The sequence below is a fragment of the Melozone crissalis genome, unplaced genomic scaffold (genome assembly GCF_028551555.1).
Source record: "Melozone crissalis strain CALT ecotype California unplaced genomic scaffold, PUWL_Pcris_2 ptg000018l_1, whole genome shotgun sequence".
NCBI classification, from domain to species: Eukaryota; Metazoa; Chordata; class Aves; order Passeriformes; family Passerellidae; genus Melozone; species Melozone crissalis.
In genome coordinates, this window is record NW_026535796.1 from 16186534 (window position 1) to 16201495 (window position 14962).

The window sequence follows — 14962 nt, forward strand, 5'->3', positions numbered from 1 at the left end:
AAAACAGGGATGTGTATTAACCAGGAGTCTGTTTCTGTAGGTGATGGCTCAAGCACTGCTTTTTTCCTGATGGGATTTTGTAATTTTCATGTACATCAGATTTAGTTAAATTTCTCACATTCTGTTCTGGAGGGTACTTTAATCTCTGGACTACAGGTTCTTTTAATTTGAACTAGGACTTATAAAGGGAAAAAAAACATCCCGTTACTCACACTTCAGTTAGAAATCCCTGATCTTCAGCTTATGTCTCATGCTCCAGCTGATTCCATTACCATTTACCTAAGCAATGGATTCAATAAATGAGTAAATATCCTTGACTGAAACTACTTGTACTTTATTAAGCCTTTAAAGGGCTACAGGTGCTTTTTGGAGTCCCTGCCTCATGGAGCATGCATTTTTGGCTGCAGCTGCTAGAAGTGGAATAACTTGCAGTGTCAGAAAACAGTGTTTTGAAATGATGAGCTTGTTATCTGGGAATAAAACCATTAAGTCTGTAAATTCTGAGTTGGAAGAGAAGAAACAATCTAAGTGGTAAAGGGAATGTCTCTTCTTTAGGTGCCTCACTAACTATGGTGAAAGAAACAACCCCTTTCACCAAGTCACTGAAGTTGAATGTTTTCCACATTGGGCCAGCTTTGAACTTGTCCAGTTACTGTTGTGGTCCTTATGGGGAGGGGTCCTGGTACTGTTTTCACTGTACTCCTGTGTGCTTCATTGTTTTGCTGAAGGAAAAATTACTTTTATGATAATACATAATGTGAATCCCAGGTCACCAAGGCTGAAACTGAAGCTTGTTAAAGGGATCATGCTGTTCTGCAGGACTGTGGTGTGTCTGGCTGAATGGGCAACAATATTGGTCCAAGTTTGGTTGCAGGAAATGGGCTCCTGGGAAAGTATTCTTGATTTCTTCCCTAAAGTCTGATTTCTGTTGGTCATTTGGACCTTTGCTTCACCTTTCCTTACATGGCTTTGTTTCTGTACCAAAACTGTCACTCACATTTCCCTAATGGTGCCTGGATAGGAAGTGGCAAAGCAGTGTGACACAGATACTTGGTTTTCTCAATAAAATTGCTTGGCACTGACAGTGCAGCAGCCAGAGCTCTGTTTGGGAGTTGGAGCATCCAGTGTGTGCAGTATGCATATCCTTATCATGCTGGAGTTGTGTCATCTTGGAAATAAACCCTGAAACCAGGGAGGGGATAAACATATATGCATGTACCTTCATCTGTTGTCATCTATGAATTTCACTTAAATCAGGGATATGACTGGATCTTTATTTCTAACCTGTTACTGAATTGTTGCTGGACCATTCAAACTCAAATAGGACCTTTGCAGCAGTTTAATCTTTTGTTATTATAGCTACTTATTTATAGGTAGCAGGCACAGAGACTGAAAAGGTTACAGCATTTCCTAGCTGTTATTACTCAAACAGAAATATTCTGGCTGCAGTTTGCATGCTAACTGTTAGAGGGGATCTGCAAGCAGTAACTAATCAAATCATCTGCAAGCACATCTCCTTCCAGTGCTCCAAAGGGAAGCTATTGCTGAATCCCGATGCCAGACAGCACCTCTGTCTGCTATGACTTTCATTCAGATAGAGGTTGACCTGAGAGTTAAACCAACACTCCCAGTTCACTGTTCTGAAACATTAAGCAAGTCCAGTTATTTGGCCATGGCTACATTCAGTGATAAGCAGAGGAAGCACAAACCGAGCTCTTCTGATCTGATAAAAGGACAAACAGAAAAAATCCAGTATGTTCTGTGGCTACTTGGAGAGTGAGAGCAGAGACAGGTAAATGGCAGGTTGGACAGGAGAGCTAAAAATGGAAGGATGTTGAGGTGTAGGTGTTGGGTTCGGTGAGAGCAAAAAGCTGAGAGAGAAAAAAAAAGTGGTGCCTAATTTGCTTGCACAAAAAGAGGTTGGAAAAGCAGTTTCTGTATGGAGGAATTGCTGTTTACTGGGATGATCAGCTACTAGTGTGGCGAGAGCCCCGGAATAATCTGTCAAACTAATGGCATGTTGAGTCACTCACAGCTTCTCAGCTTGTGGAAAAGAATCCTAGAAAGACTTGAAGCTTGACACAGATCCAGTCACCCACAGGTGAGAAAGTTGAAGCTGTAGAAGCCCAGCTTGCAGCTGATGCCTGGATCAGTCGCTCATACTAGTGCTGGTGAGCACAATGGCCATGAGGAACTGAAATCTGCTGGAGGAACACTAACAGAAAGCTGTTGCCTGTGTCCTAAAATCTGTTTTCTTGGATGCTTACTGGATTTGAGATACTTTTTATTTTACTGTACAGTTAAAGCTAAGTTGACAGCTGGTTTAATAGTCACAAATCAGCTTTTTCTTTTTTTTTCTTTTTTTTTCTTTTTTTTTCTTTTTTTTTTTTTTTTTTTTTTTTTTTAGTTAAATGGCTTGGAAATCTTAGTCCACAAGGTTTCTGAAGAAGAGTATTAGGACAGAGGCCTGGCTTTAGAAGGGGTGCTGAACCTGATTCTTGAAACACATTAGACTCCTAATTCCCTTTCTTTCTCTCCTTTTTTATCTATGGAAAGGTTTTAGTGTGAGTTCTTAAAGTAATTTCATAGGAGTCCCTGTTCCAGAGACTTTGATATGTTTCTGTCTGGAATGAGTACTTTAATAGCCTACAAACAAACACACACATTGAAATTACTTCTGTGAAGCAACTAATGCAGATTTGTCTTTTTTTTTTGCAGTGGTCACGGGAGCTACTGATGGGATTGGAAAAGCCTATGCAGAAGAGGTAAGAATTCTTACCACTTGGAAGTCTGTCTTGATTCTTGGCAATATGACAAGCTGACTCAACTCCATCAAGCTGCATGTGATATTTCCTCACCTTATTCTAACATAGATATCTGTGGAGAAAGAGGTCCCCTACCTTGCCTTCCTCTGCTAACCAACCAAAATTGTATCTCTTTTTGTTAGTTTCTTGTTAGTTTCTTTTATTTGTGAACTATATTTTCAGCTCTTACCTTGTCCTTCAGTTTTTATTTTTAGCTTCCTTTGTTTTTAAAAGAATTTTAACTTTGTCAGCCCTTCGTAATTCCTTTTGGTACTTCCAGGCACTGACTGAATGGCATTTACAGCTGCCAGCAGTAACTTCCAATTATTTTCTCTAGTTCATGAAGTGTCTGAAGCTGGGTTTTACCTTTATCTCTTCTACTGTACTTTTGCTCTTGATGGATATGTGGGCTCCAAATATATTTCATATACTGGAATGAATTGCTTAAGAAAGTGCCTGTTAGTATAGGGTAATTTAGCCTATAAGCCCAGAGAACATAATGACAAATAGTGCTGACTACAACAATCTATAGCAAAAATAACTTTAAACTCAGCATTAGTATCAGAGTGAGCCTGTCTGTGCTCATTTTTGTGTTCTCTGAAACACCAGCATGGTTTTGTGTGAGATCAGCTGTGAGAGATTCCCTTTTCCTTAGTTTTTTCTTATTTCATTTTTTTTTGTTTTGTGAAGCCCACAGGGAAAATGGCATTCTCTTCATGGGTAGTCCTTGTCCTTTGGATTTCCTGTCATCCTGATGTGCCTTGCCCTGCTATCTGCAGCTCTAGCCCCCAAATTCATTTCTACTTTACAAAGTAGTACTTCATAGTCCTAGTTTGAGAAAGGGGAGTTGGCTGCAAAAGGAATTAAGCCTAGTGCCAGCAGCAGCACCTGACCCTGACATATTGCTCACAGCTCATAGCTGCCAGGTACCCCAGTTACATGGCACCAAAGCAAATGATGCAACACTTAATTTTAACTGTCTAGAGCAAGTGGCAGGAGGTCACTGTGCCCACAGCAGAGCATTATCAGGAGGAAGTCCTCTGGTATGGAAGACACCCCCTGAACATCATGGGAGATTAGTTTCAGGATCTATATGGCAAGGTTCTGGGTGAATAAAATGAGAGCTTCCTTTATGTTCTGTAATGTCTCTAGAACTAGGCTGCTTTTGAGCATGGATATCTGCTGCTGGCTGACTGCTGCACTCAAACCCCCATTAGGAAAGCATCACAAGTGTGAGATACTGTTGGAAAACCATGTCTATTACAGCTGCCTTGCAGTGGTTGCTGTAAGCAGAGGGCACCCCAAAGGCTACAGGTACTCATTCTTGGGCTACAGAATAAAACATACTTTGAGTTGTAGTTATTATTGTTACTTAGGCATTTATTTAGAATAAAACACAAATCCATCCTTTGACAGCTTAAATGGATGAAGAGTACTTTGATAAAGTCAAGTGTGGATGTGGGGTGAAATGTGGAATACCTGAAGAGACATCTCAGTCTTTAACTCTAGAGGCATCTACAGAATTCTGCCAGAAGAGGCTTGATTTTCAACTAAAAATTCCCTCCTGGCTACTATAAATTCCACTGGCATATGGCTGCTTGGGCCCTGATGGCTGTGATTATAGTCATGTAGACAACTTCCTTTTCCTTGGAGTAATTTGTGAGAATTGTAACTGTGTGTTGAGAATTGCCTCTTTGAAAGTTTGATATGGTCTCACTGGAAAGTGATGGAAGAGCATTATGAGTGTGTGGAATCTTGGGTTATACTCTGCTCTGTAGATTATTTTCCTTTTCCAAGCAAAGAACTGTTTCTACATTTTCACTCTTGCAGTATTAAGACCTTTAATCCTTGCCCAGCACTGATATCCTTATCATTGCTAGATCAGCCTTTGTGAAAGGTTTCATGTTTTGAGGATATGATGAGGAGTCAGTATTCGTTGCCTCTCCATCATTATCTTTTGTTTGTTTTTGAAAATCATTCGTATAAATTCAACCTTAGCCTTATTTGTGTGCTGGTGATAAACTAGAGGTTGTGATCCCATTGCATACTCTGCAGTACTCTACTATGCACATCTGTTTAGTATAGCATTTTTAGAATCTCTTGCTATGTCTATTCTAACAAGAGCTTTAACCTTGCTTTGGCTGACTGTTGATGTCGTTGTTTTCCATGCTGGAGAGAAAGGGTTTATACAGCAGCTGTGTTTTGCTACCAGAGTGGAAAATGTGGTAGTCACTAACATGGCATTTAAGGAAGTCAAACACCTCCATTCATCAGCTCCATTACAATGGTGACCCTTGCTTGCATCAATCCTTAGGCTACAAGGGTAGCTTCCCAGCATATGCTACTCTGGGTGAGTTTTTATGGTAAGTTTTGAGGTCCTGTCGTTCTGCCATTTCAGGACCCTAAGGATATTGGCCAAAGGGACAAGTGTAATGACAGGTTATCTACAAAGCAGGGATCATTATCTCTCCTTGGATGATTGTTTCCTTTCAGCCAACTAGGTCTATACCAGTGAAGGCAGAGTGCTCATCAGGCACCTTAACTGAACTTGCTCTCAGGTGCTGTATCTTTTTCAATTTTGATTACTTCTCTTAGTGATATTTGCTCCTAGTTACAGGGTCTTCTCTTGGCTCCTTTATGTGTTTTCTACTTAGAACTCCACTTGCAAAAGGGTTTCCAATTTCAGATTGGAAACTGCTTCTCAGAGTGCATCCCTTCAGTGTGAACATAGCAGAGGTTTCTCTCAAGCTTGCCCTTGTGGTGGAAATTCTCTAAATGTGGTGAAGTTCCACTGACTGGATGTATTGGCATCACTTTACTTCCTTGACTTTTGAGACAAATACAGATGAATACTTTTCCATTAAGCCCAGGTACCTACTGAAGCAGTCTGAGAGCCCAGGGGTCATGACTGCTGAAAGAGAGCAAGCTCCTCTGTCTGCAGTCTGGAGCTTTGCATCCATGAGGAAGATCTCTGGTGCTTTTTGCCTCATGGGACAGCAGTTATTTTGGATTCTGAGTAGATTACTGTCAGATTGTCCTAGCAGGTTAGGTATGTAAGGCCTTCACTGCCTTGATCCTGTGGAATGAGAGTGCTTTTCCCTTCTTCATGGTGCCTTCCAAGCCTACCACGGGCTTCATGTAAAGTGTGTTCCAGTGAGCCAGGTGCTTCTCTGCAGTTGGCTGGACGTGTTCATCCCTTTCAGCCAGTAATCTTGTAACACCATATCATTTCCTCCAGCAGAAGGCTTAAGTTGCCTGTGAGCCTGAACCTGGCAGCTTTTTGCTAGTGATTCCTGTGGTGTCTTTGGTGTCACCACACCTCGCTCTATGCTCATGAGATCTAGTATGAGATTTCTACTGCTTAGAGATCACACCTGGAAGTAAAGTAGAGAGTTCACTGATGAATTCTGCCATACCTCTGTCTGACAGAATCACTGCTGCTTTGCATTCTCCTGCTAGAAAAGTGGACAGCTTTAAACCATTTCAGGTTGTGGCTGTACTGTGGCGTAGTGTTTTGAGGTTTTTGGGTCTGTGTGTTTTGTTGGTTAGCTGGGATTTTTTTGTTGTTGTTGTGGTTTTTTAAAAATTCCATCAGAGTCCCATTCTCATCAGCTTCTGAAGGCAGTGAAGGAGCTTTACTGGAGCAATGACAACATACATGGTCTTTATGTGTAGGTCTTAAGTGTCTGAAAGGCAGAGCCACTTTGAACTGTGGATAGATACATTGTTTCTACTTGTAGTAGTCACAAACACAACTTTCATTTCAGAGTAATTCAGATATGTAGCTGTCATCCTGCAGACACTTTTCAGTTGAGTTGTTAGATCTCATTTTAAACTTGCAGTGGCAGGTCTGATTTGATGACCAGGGTATGCTCTGGCCCCATCTTAATTTCCTCAGATAGCTTCTCTAAAAGAGTTTTAGAAGTAAATTAACCTTAATACCTATGAGTAGTACAAAGTAAGAGTGGAGCCTTACTAAAGGGAGAAAGTATTGAGTTGCAACACAGGTGTTCAGGTGACCATGGATATCTTAACTTGGCATGTTAAACTTCATTATGGATAATAATATCTTTGTTCTGACTTGCAGAGGTAGTGTAAAAGTTCTGTAAATATCCACTGTTTGTTTTCTGTTTTATAAATGTGCCTATCCACCTCCATTAGATAACTGAGAAGATAGCATGGTGTGAAGGGAATTAAATAAGAAATAACATGGAAGTATTTATTCTGGTTTTCCCCTTTGTATCTCTATTTAAAATTGTATTTTTTTCAGACTTGCTGGTCATATATTGTTGGGATGTTTGATGAATTTTGCAATTGCTTTGATTAGGATACTAACTTGGAAGTGATTTATGACTATTCTAATGTCTCCTGTTTTGTCTTCTTGCAGTTAGCAAGACGTGGAATGAAGGTGGTTCTAATCAGTAGGTCAAAAGAAAAACTGGACCAGGTTTCTACTGAAATAAGTGAGTTAAAACTTCTTCCCTAAACTTCACTGGCATGCTTATAAATAAATGCAATTGCACATGAATTTCATACATGCTAATATATACAGCTCTGATTTTGAAAAGAGTTTGCTCTTGTGCACAGTGCAAATGTTACAGATATAAGTGGTAAAGGCCTTGCAGTTCAATTTTACAGCTCTTCATATTTAACTTCTGAGAACAATAGGGCTTAATTCTGAAATAAGTACTCCTAAAACTGTTAGTCTTCCCTAAGAATAGCTTACCAGGCCAGACTGAAATACCACCTATTCACATAGCAGTAGTTGTCTAAAATCATAATAAGGCAAGAAACATGCAGTCATTTCTCCATCTGAATATTCTCTCTGTTTGAAGCAAGTTTGATTTCATGGGGTCCAGCCATAAGGGTGGTTTCTTTGCAACTAAAAGTTGTTGAAAGTGTTTTCTTTGTTATTTGCTGTCTTACCAAGTATATAGATTTATTTGGGTAGCTTGCCCCATCTCCCTCTTTTTTGTTTTGTTTGAATAAACTACTCAAATAATACATTAGAGACCTGTAAGCTCTTTTGAGGTGATGAGTATTCATAGTCATAAGAATATATGGAACGAGTTAATGTGTTTAAGAACGTGTATTAGGGATTGTTTCTTCAGTAAGTGTGTAGTAAATGGCTGTAATGGAAAAATAAGGGAGCAACTTTAGTGTTTCAATCGCAAATGGGTATTTCTACAGGATCAGTTAGGAAAAAAACTTCCTCAAGTCTCATGCTGACAAATGATTTCCCAATCAGAGCAAAGTATAATCTAAACCACAAGAATTCCTCTTCTAATCTATATCTCTTTTATTAAGGCATATTTCATGCAAGGTTATTAGTTTGTGCAGTGTATGTCAAGATAAAGTGAGAAATATAACCATGTGAAAAGGTTTTGATAAGCAGTAGAAGTTGTGTACTATAAAGCAGGTTTCTCAGCATAATGATGTTGGGCAAAGAAAGCTTTAAGATGATGTTTCTGTGCTACCTTCTCTTGTCTTGCTTAGGCTTTCTAAAATGGTTTGTGTATGTAATGCAGATAATGGTAAGAACTGCTCTCTTTCCAAGGTCATAAATGTATAATTTTGGCTTAAATTTACTAAAAAATTCTGTGTATTTGTTAGTGGCACTATTTTACTATAAAGCATAATCCCCTAACTCAAGAGTCAACACACTGTGCTGTATGAAGTTGTAAAGGATTGCCAGGTGAAAGTAAGATGACTGAAAAACTCAAGGACTTCAACTTGCTAAACAGTAGGTGTTGTACTCGATCTGTAAATTCAGAACATACAGTTCTGTTGATATCAATGTCACTATTTCTGGCTTTTAGTGTCCAATGTAAGATGACATTTCAAACTGTTTTCTAGACAGAAAATTATTCTTTCTTATGTATTGGAATATGAATCCCAGTATTACCAGTTATATTGTGCCTGTGCCAGTCTGACCCTCGCTGCTGGGCCAAAGGCAGCAACTGTGGTGTAATCACCCCAGAGATACCTTGGCTTGCTGGAGATTGCAGCAGGGCACTGAACAAGTCCAGGCTTGTCAGGAACTCCGTTTACCTCAGGAGGAAAGCTTCAGGCGGTGGTGAAGAGAAAAGGAGATGGATTCTGCTGGAGGGTTTAATATCCAGAGGTTTATTCCATGGTTACAGAGGTCTGAATGTGAGCAACTGCTCCAACAGAATCCCAGCCGCATGGCCTGATTACCTTTTTAAGCTCCTGGGGCAGGGGGAGGGGAGGGGACAGCTGAGCACCAACCAGGTGGGAGGGGCAGGGTCTCAGGGGGGGATGACACCCAGACAGGCCAACGACCCCTGGGCATAGGGGCATCTTTTGAACTTGACCAACCACACCACGCCTTGCTGGAATGTTAAGCCTGATTGACAGGACTCACTCAGCAAGGGGCGAGGGGGAAGGGAGAGGGGGGTATTGGCACACCTGGGGAAGGCACCCGGAAGCTTAAGACACACCGCAACACTTATGTGTATGTTTAAGTTGTAAAGAGCATTCTTTCTTAGAGCAAAGTTGTCATCAAGTTCTATCTTCCCCTGATTTGGAAGTAAGTGGCATTGTTCATTAGTATTCTTCATTTAAGGCAGTCACAGCAGTGTCTGGACCAACCTGTGACACTCTGGGCAGTGTAGTGACAGTGTAAATGCAGCAGAATAGGTGTCACTGCCTGGGTAACCTGTATCACTGCTGATGCTTGCTGCCCATACATAAGGAAGCTACAACAAGGGGGTGTTTTTTGGTGGTTCACTGCAGTAGCTGGATGATAGTTTGCTGCATTTGTGTGGGCATGTGCAGTCACGTTTCTAGCAACGTTACATAAACTTGTTTTGCTAAGTCAAACTATAACTGAAAGAAGTTTCTACAAATAGTCTTGTTCAGGAATCAAACACCTATGCATGAAGTGGCAAGCTTCTTGAGGGTGGTCATAACCCTTTCTGTAACAGTCTGGGTATCTCTTTGTCCCTGGGAATTAAGCATGATGCTGACAAGATAGATAAATCTACTGCTTTGAGCTTCAGCACTTACATGGTAGCTGCTGGGGGAGGCTCTCAAATTAAAAAAATAGGTACATTTCCCTATGTGAAGCAGCCTGTAATACATAATTACTGTTAGGCCTCACCCAAACATTTTTCTGCTTCCTTTCCTAAACTGTTCTGAAATGAGATGACTCATGCTGGGTTTTCAGAACTCTTCTTTTGACAACACTGAGCTACTGAAAAGTATACCTTGTTCATCGTGGCATCTACTGAAGGGTTAGGATAGTCTGCATGAACAAGCAAGCCTGAGTTGCACTTTCAGATGCTGCTAGGTTTTAGCTGGACAGAATTGTCTTGTATTTAGTCCCATGTGGGCTCTGCAGTCTGCTCAGATGTCATATATAAGGTGGGTGACTCTTTTAATGCTAAGTCTGTAATTACCTAAAGGGTTCCCTTGCAGGCTTCTAAGGTAACTTTAAACTTCTTTATAGTGGTCCATTGTTCTTCAAATTGGCACAGAGCTTGCTCCTCTTGAGTAATGACTCTTAATCACTTTAAGGAAGAATAGCTGTTTAACTAATTCCAGTTCTTTGAGTTGTGTGATTCTGTGCAGGTTTTCACTTTACTCTTCCTTTTCATTAATCAATCTCATGCTTATCCTATTGAATGGATAGATACACTCTGCCATAAATAATGACAGGGGTTTTCAGACTCAGGTGTGTTCATTCTACTTCAGAAGGCTCATCTGCTCACAGGGTAGACTTCTACTAGGAGTGACATCTATTTACAAAATACAAGTTGTATAACCACCATCATAAGGGAGATACTCATATGTCTTTCTGCATGTTAAATGCCAGCTGACCTGGAGCTGATTTTTTTTTAATGTGCATATGCACATTAAAGTGGCTGAATTGATGTTATAGGAACACCAGATGTTCTGAATGTGCAGCTCAGTTTGAGCAACAAAAATTCGTGGGTTAATTACAAGTTTTTGAAGACTTTATAAGATTTTTCATGTGTTTTCAAGCATGTTTTAAAGCTTTTTTTTTTTTTTTTGCAGAGTACTTATGTGTTGTAGGATTTGCCATAAAAGAGAAATTCTGCTTTTTGTTCCCTAAGAAATATGGATATAGGGATAATATAGGACACAATAGGGAGAACATTGGATAATAGGGATACTCTATTAAGAAAGTGTGTCAGCCACTGACTGAAGAAAAAATTTAGAATTTCCTCTTCAGTCATCATGGACAACCTTTATGAGGAATTACATAAGTTTTATGGAAGTATGTTGGATCTTTTAATCAAGTTGTCAGGCACAAGCACAGACTATTAAGGTCACTGTAAAGAAAGCTTCTCTAGCTTAGTTCGTACTGCTTCACTGTTCCACCACTTTTCTGAAGTGTCTGTTACATTGCATTGTTAAACACTTCCAAACATTCAGGGACGATCAGGAAGAAAATTTCTCTGTGAATGGAGACAATTGTTTGAGTGCCATATAATGAGTCTATTTCCTGATTTGCTGTATTTAATAATGAGCATGGTCCAAGACATCTCAGGTGCTCTGTGCTAGCAGTTGGTTCTTGAACCATGGATTTGCAGGCAGAAAAGCTTCAGTTACTGCACTGGATAAGTTTGTTCTGAGGGAATTGAGAACTACTTTGCTGTAGAAACTCATTACCCAGAGGCTGCAATATGAAGAATGTAGTGCAGACCAGATAAGCAAGGAAAAACTTCAGTTTGTCTATAGGGAAATTGTCAAAAGAATTTGGTATTGGTATCCATTGTTAGCTGGTACCTTCACAGGACACTTCATGGAGTTGAGCATGAGCTGCAAGAGCCAGGAAAAAACTGCTACTGCTTGCTGGTGTTTCTACTTACAAGTCTGAGTAACTACTTACTTGTAGGTGAGTGCATATAAAAGCAACATGGCAGATTTTGTTATCATTATTATATAATGAAAGGAAATTCCTATTTACTGCTTTCAAGTTGGTGGTTTAGTTTTACACACACACAGACGATAAAATTGGCTCCAATTAAGTTGTTTGAATTTAGAGAAATCGTTTTTCCAATGTATTCTCAAAAATTCACATTTAATTGGAATACACCATAAGCCTTTCATATTTGGAAACTACATACATACAGCCTTACATGCATTGGGAACTAATGTTCAAAACTTGGATTCTGCTACATGTCTATAAGAAAGTACAAGTTTCTTCTATAAGGAAAGAAAGGTTTTTGGCAATTTTGCAAAAATCTATGTAGCTGTTTCATTCCAATAGCCTTCCTCAGCCTAATGTGTAGTGTGTCTAAGTTGCTTGGTCATGGTAGCTTCATCTTGAGCTACTCTCTAACCCTAAGATTTTGGGTATCATTAACTGATAACTGTCATGCTTATATTCAGGATCTGTTGTGTTCTAATACTCTGGCATGATTTTTGAATACAAAAATGGGATGTGGTGCCAAACACAGAAATGTTTCTTCCCCATTTCCTAGGCAGGTGGGTTTTACAGTTTTCTTCTGCTTTCTTGGTGAGCAGGTTGTGGGCAGCATCCTGAAGCAGACATGATGCTGACCCCTGTGGTTGTGCCCCATCCCTCACCATGACCCACTGCAGCAAATGGGCCATGCTCCCATGACAAACCTGAGCCCTGCAGATGCTCACCTGCACCTCCCTTGGAGCACTTGGCTCCTTCATCTCTGCCCTGTCACTCAGATTTCCTCTCTGCTGCACCCCAGTACGTCCTCCTCACATTTTGGAGCTGGCAAGTGATAATATTTGTGTTTAATAGAGGAGGTTGAAATGCAGACAAGTTCTGAGAGGAAGGGGACATCTTTTGCACAGAAATGACATTCTTTGCACAGAAATTACAAGATTCACTTGCCTGAGCTTAACTTGAAGACTAAGTGAATCTGGCAGTTATTCTGACCTTTTGTGATCTATTTTAAGGTAAATGAGTACGTTTGCAGCCTTCTATCACCTGAGCCAGGTTCAGGTTGGCATACTTGAAATCCTCATATATTTCTTGGACTTGACAAAATGGCTTCAAATATTTTAGACTTGTTTTGATGTACTGAAGTCACCTTTCACATAAAGTTGTAGTGTTGTAGTGTGAGGGTCTATGATAATGAACTCTTGAATTTAATCTCTGAAGAAAGTTTCCCTTGGATGAAGCGAAGGAAGTTCTCTTGGTTTTGCCTTGTGTGAGCCACTTACTAAAGGAGCAGTTGGTGGGCCCTGTAGAGAGTGGACAGAGGATTCAAACTGAATTAACTTTCATTAATTTGTTAATACATTAAGTAGATGACCCTGATGTAAAAAATAGAGCTATTGGAAAAGGAGCTTATTTTTCATTTTGAATTTTTGTCTTAAGAAGAATTCTGCTTCTGTGGCTGGATATTTTTCCCACTTAATCCTTCTTTTTTTATGGTCTTCTCTTGAATTTTCTCATTGACATTTTGTCTGGATTCATTTGAAGAAATTGAACAGAATACTTAGAGAGCAACACTTGACAGATACCCTGCAAACATCTACAGGGTGCAGTCCTAGAACTACTTGACCTCTTAGGAGAGTTTTGAGGTAGCAATGTGGTAGGACCGTACACAGGTAAATGTTCTGCAGATGACCAGTGATATCCTTGCAGAAGGACTTCCTTCCCATATCATCTGTCAGCATACAGAGAACAGACCACGTGTCACAGGTGGTTTTAAGGATGAAAACCAGGCACTTTATTGGTCAGTGTAGGGGTTCCACAAAGCAGTAGGTGAGCTGGCAAGCTCTAGGAGATGGTGCTTTTTCACACCTGGTAGGACTGAGTGAGTTTCTTCCAGAAATGCCAGTGTGTTTCTATGCAGTACTTACTAATAGCTAATAAACCCAGGAAGTCCAGGGAAAGGAATGTATGAAGGTTATTTAAATATGAATTCAGGACTTTGGGTTTCCTTGTCTGAATATAAACACAGCGGAAGTAGCCTCATACTCTGTATATTGTGCCTGTAGGATCAGGACTAACTCTGGGACCTAATGGTTTCTTGAGTCTTAAAGCTTTACATGTTAGGTAATTGGATCAATGGGCAAGTGACTTCCTTGGTACTTTTGAAAGCCAGACTTGAACAACCAGGAATTGTCATCCCTGCAAATGTTTGGGGTCACTGCTGCCTCTGCCTGGCAATAGTTGTGTGGGGGGATACACTGCATTTTCTGTAATACTCAGGAACATAAAGCCTGTCTCTTCTAATAACCTATCTGTAACAGAAGCCTTTAGGAATGCCAGAACAAGAGCCTCTGGGCCTTTGAACACCTTGTGTTAACATGCGAGCTGCAATCTATTGCTTATCACTTTCAATGTAAAATGTGCTGAACATCACATGTAAAGATAAGTATTGGATTATTTTCACATTGGATTGGGTGAAAATCTGTTTTGAAAATTTAGTTTAAGCCAACTGGTAGAAGCTCTATTACCAAGGGACTTAAAATGAGGTCTTTTAAGTGTCCCTGCAAGGAATAGTCTCTCTCTGGCACAAGAAGGGACTATGTGGTGCAAACAGTGCTGTCTTCCTTCTGCAACTTTATTCTATGAATGTGTATTTTAGTCTTATGTCACTTTTTTAGCAGGTTAAGTTCCATTACATCAAGTCCTTTTTATCTGTCAAAGGTATAAAAATCCCTGATAGACTTCTCTACTGAGGAAATAGTGATAATCACTTCTGTGGTTTTTCATGAATATGTTGTGGTGAGGGAAAAAAAATGCTAGTTAGTTGCTCTTCATAGAGAAAGGTAATTCAGTTGATTTGTTCTGCACAACAAATTCTTTAAAAAAAAATCCTTGAATATGTGAGAAATAAACAATTTTCAAATTTGTGTAGCTACTGGATAAAAGTATGCCTGCTGTAACTCCGTGCCACGCTCCCAGTGCTGAGTGGGTTATCTATTTTTTTGAGCAGTAGATGGGGACTAATTAACAATGGATTTTTCCTTACAAGTAATACTTTGGAGAAAACTGAAAACTTGTCCTTTTAAGTGCCTGACTTTGGGATACAGCAAACATTTTACTGTGGATGCTGAATTGGAGCTATAAAAGATAATGCTGAATTAGCCTAGAAACTTGTTTCCCTTTTTAAATATGCTTTAATTCAAGTACAGTGACTGACTTAAATGTCTTGAAATTTACTTGAGAGCAA

At 39.9% G+C, this 14962-nt stretch overlaps 1 protein-coding gene across 1 annotated transcript in view; it reads left to right on the forward strand.

Moving 5' to 3' along the window:
* HSD17B12 (hydroxysteroid 17-beta dehydrogenase 12) overlaps positions 1-14962 on the forward strand; it is an 83309-nt gene that overhangs the window by 28891 nt on the left and 39456 nt on the right. The window contains 2 exon segments of the mRNA XM_054276350.1: positions 2719-2765; positions 7192-7267. Coding sequence (XP_054132325.1) covers positions 2719-2765; positions 7192-7267 — 123 coding nt within the window.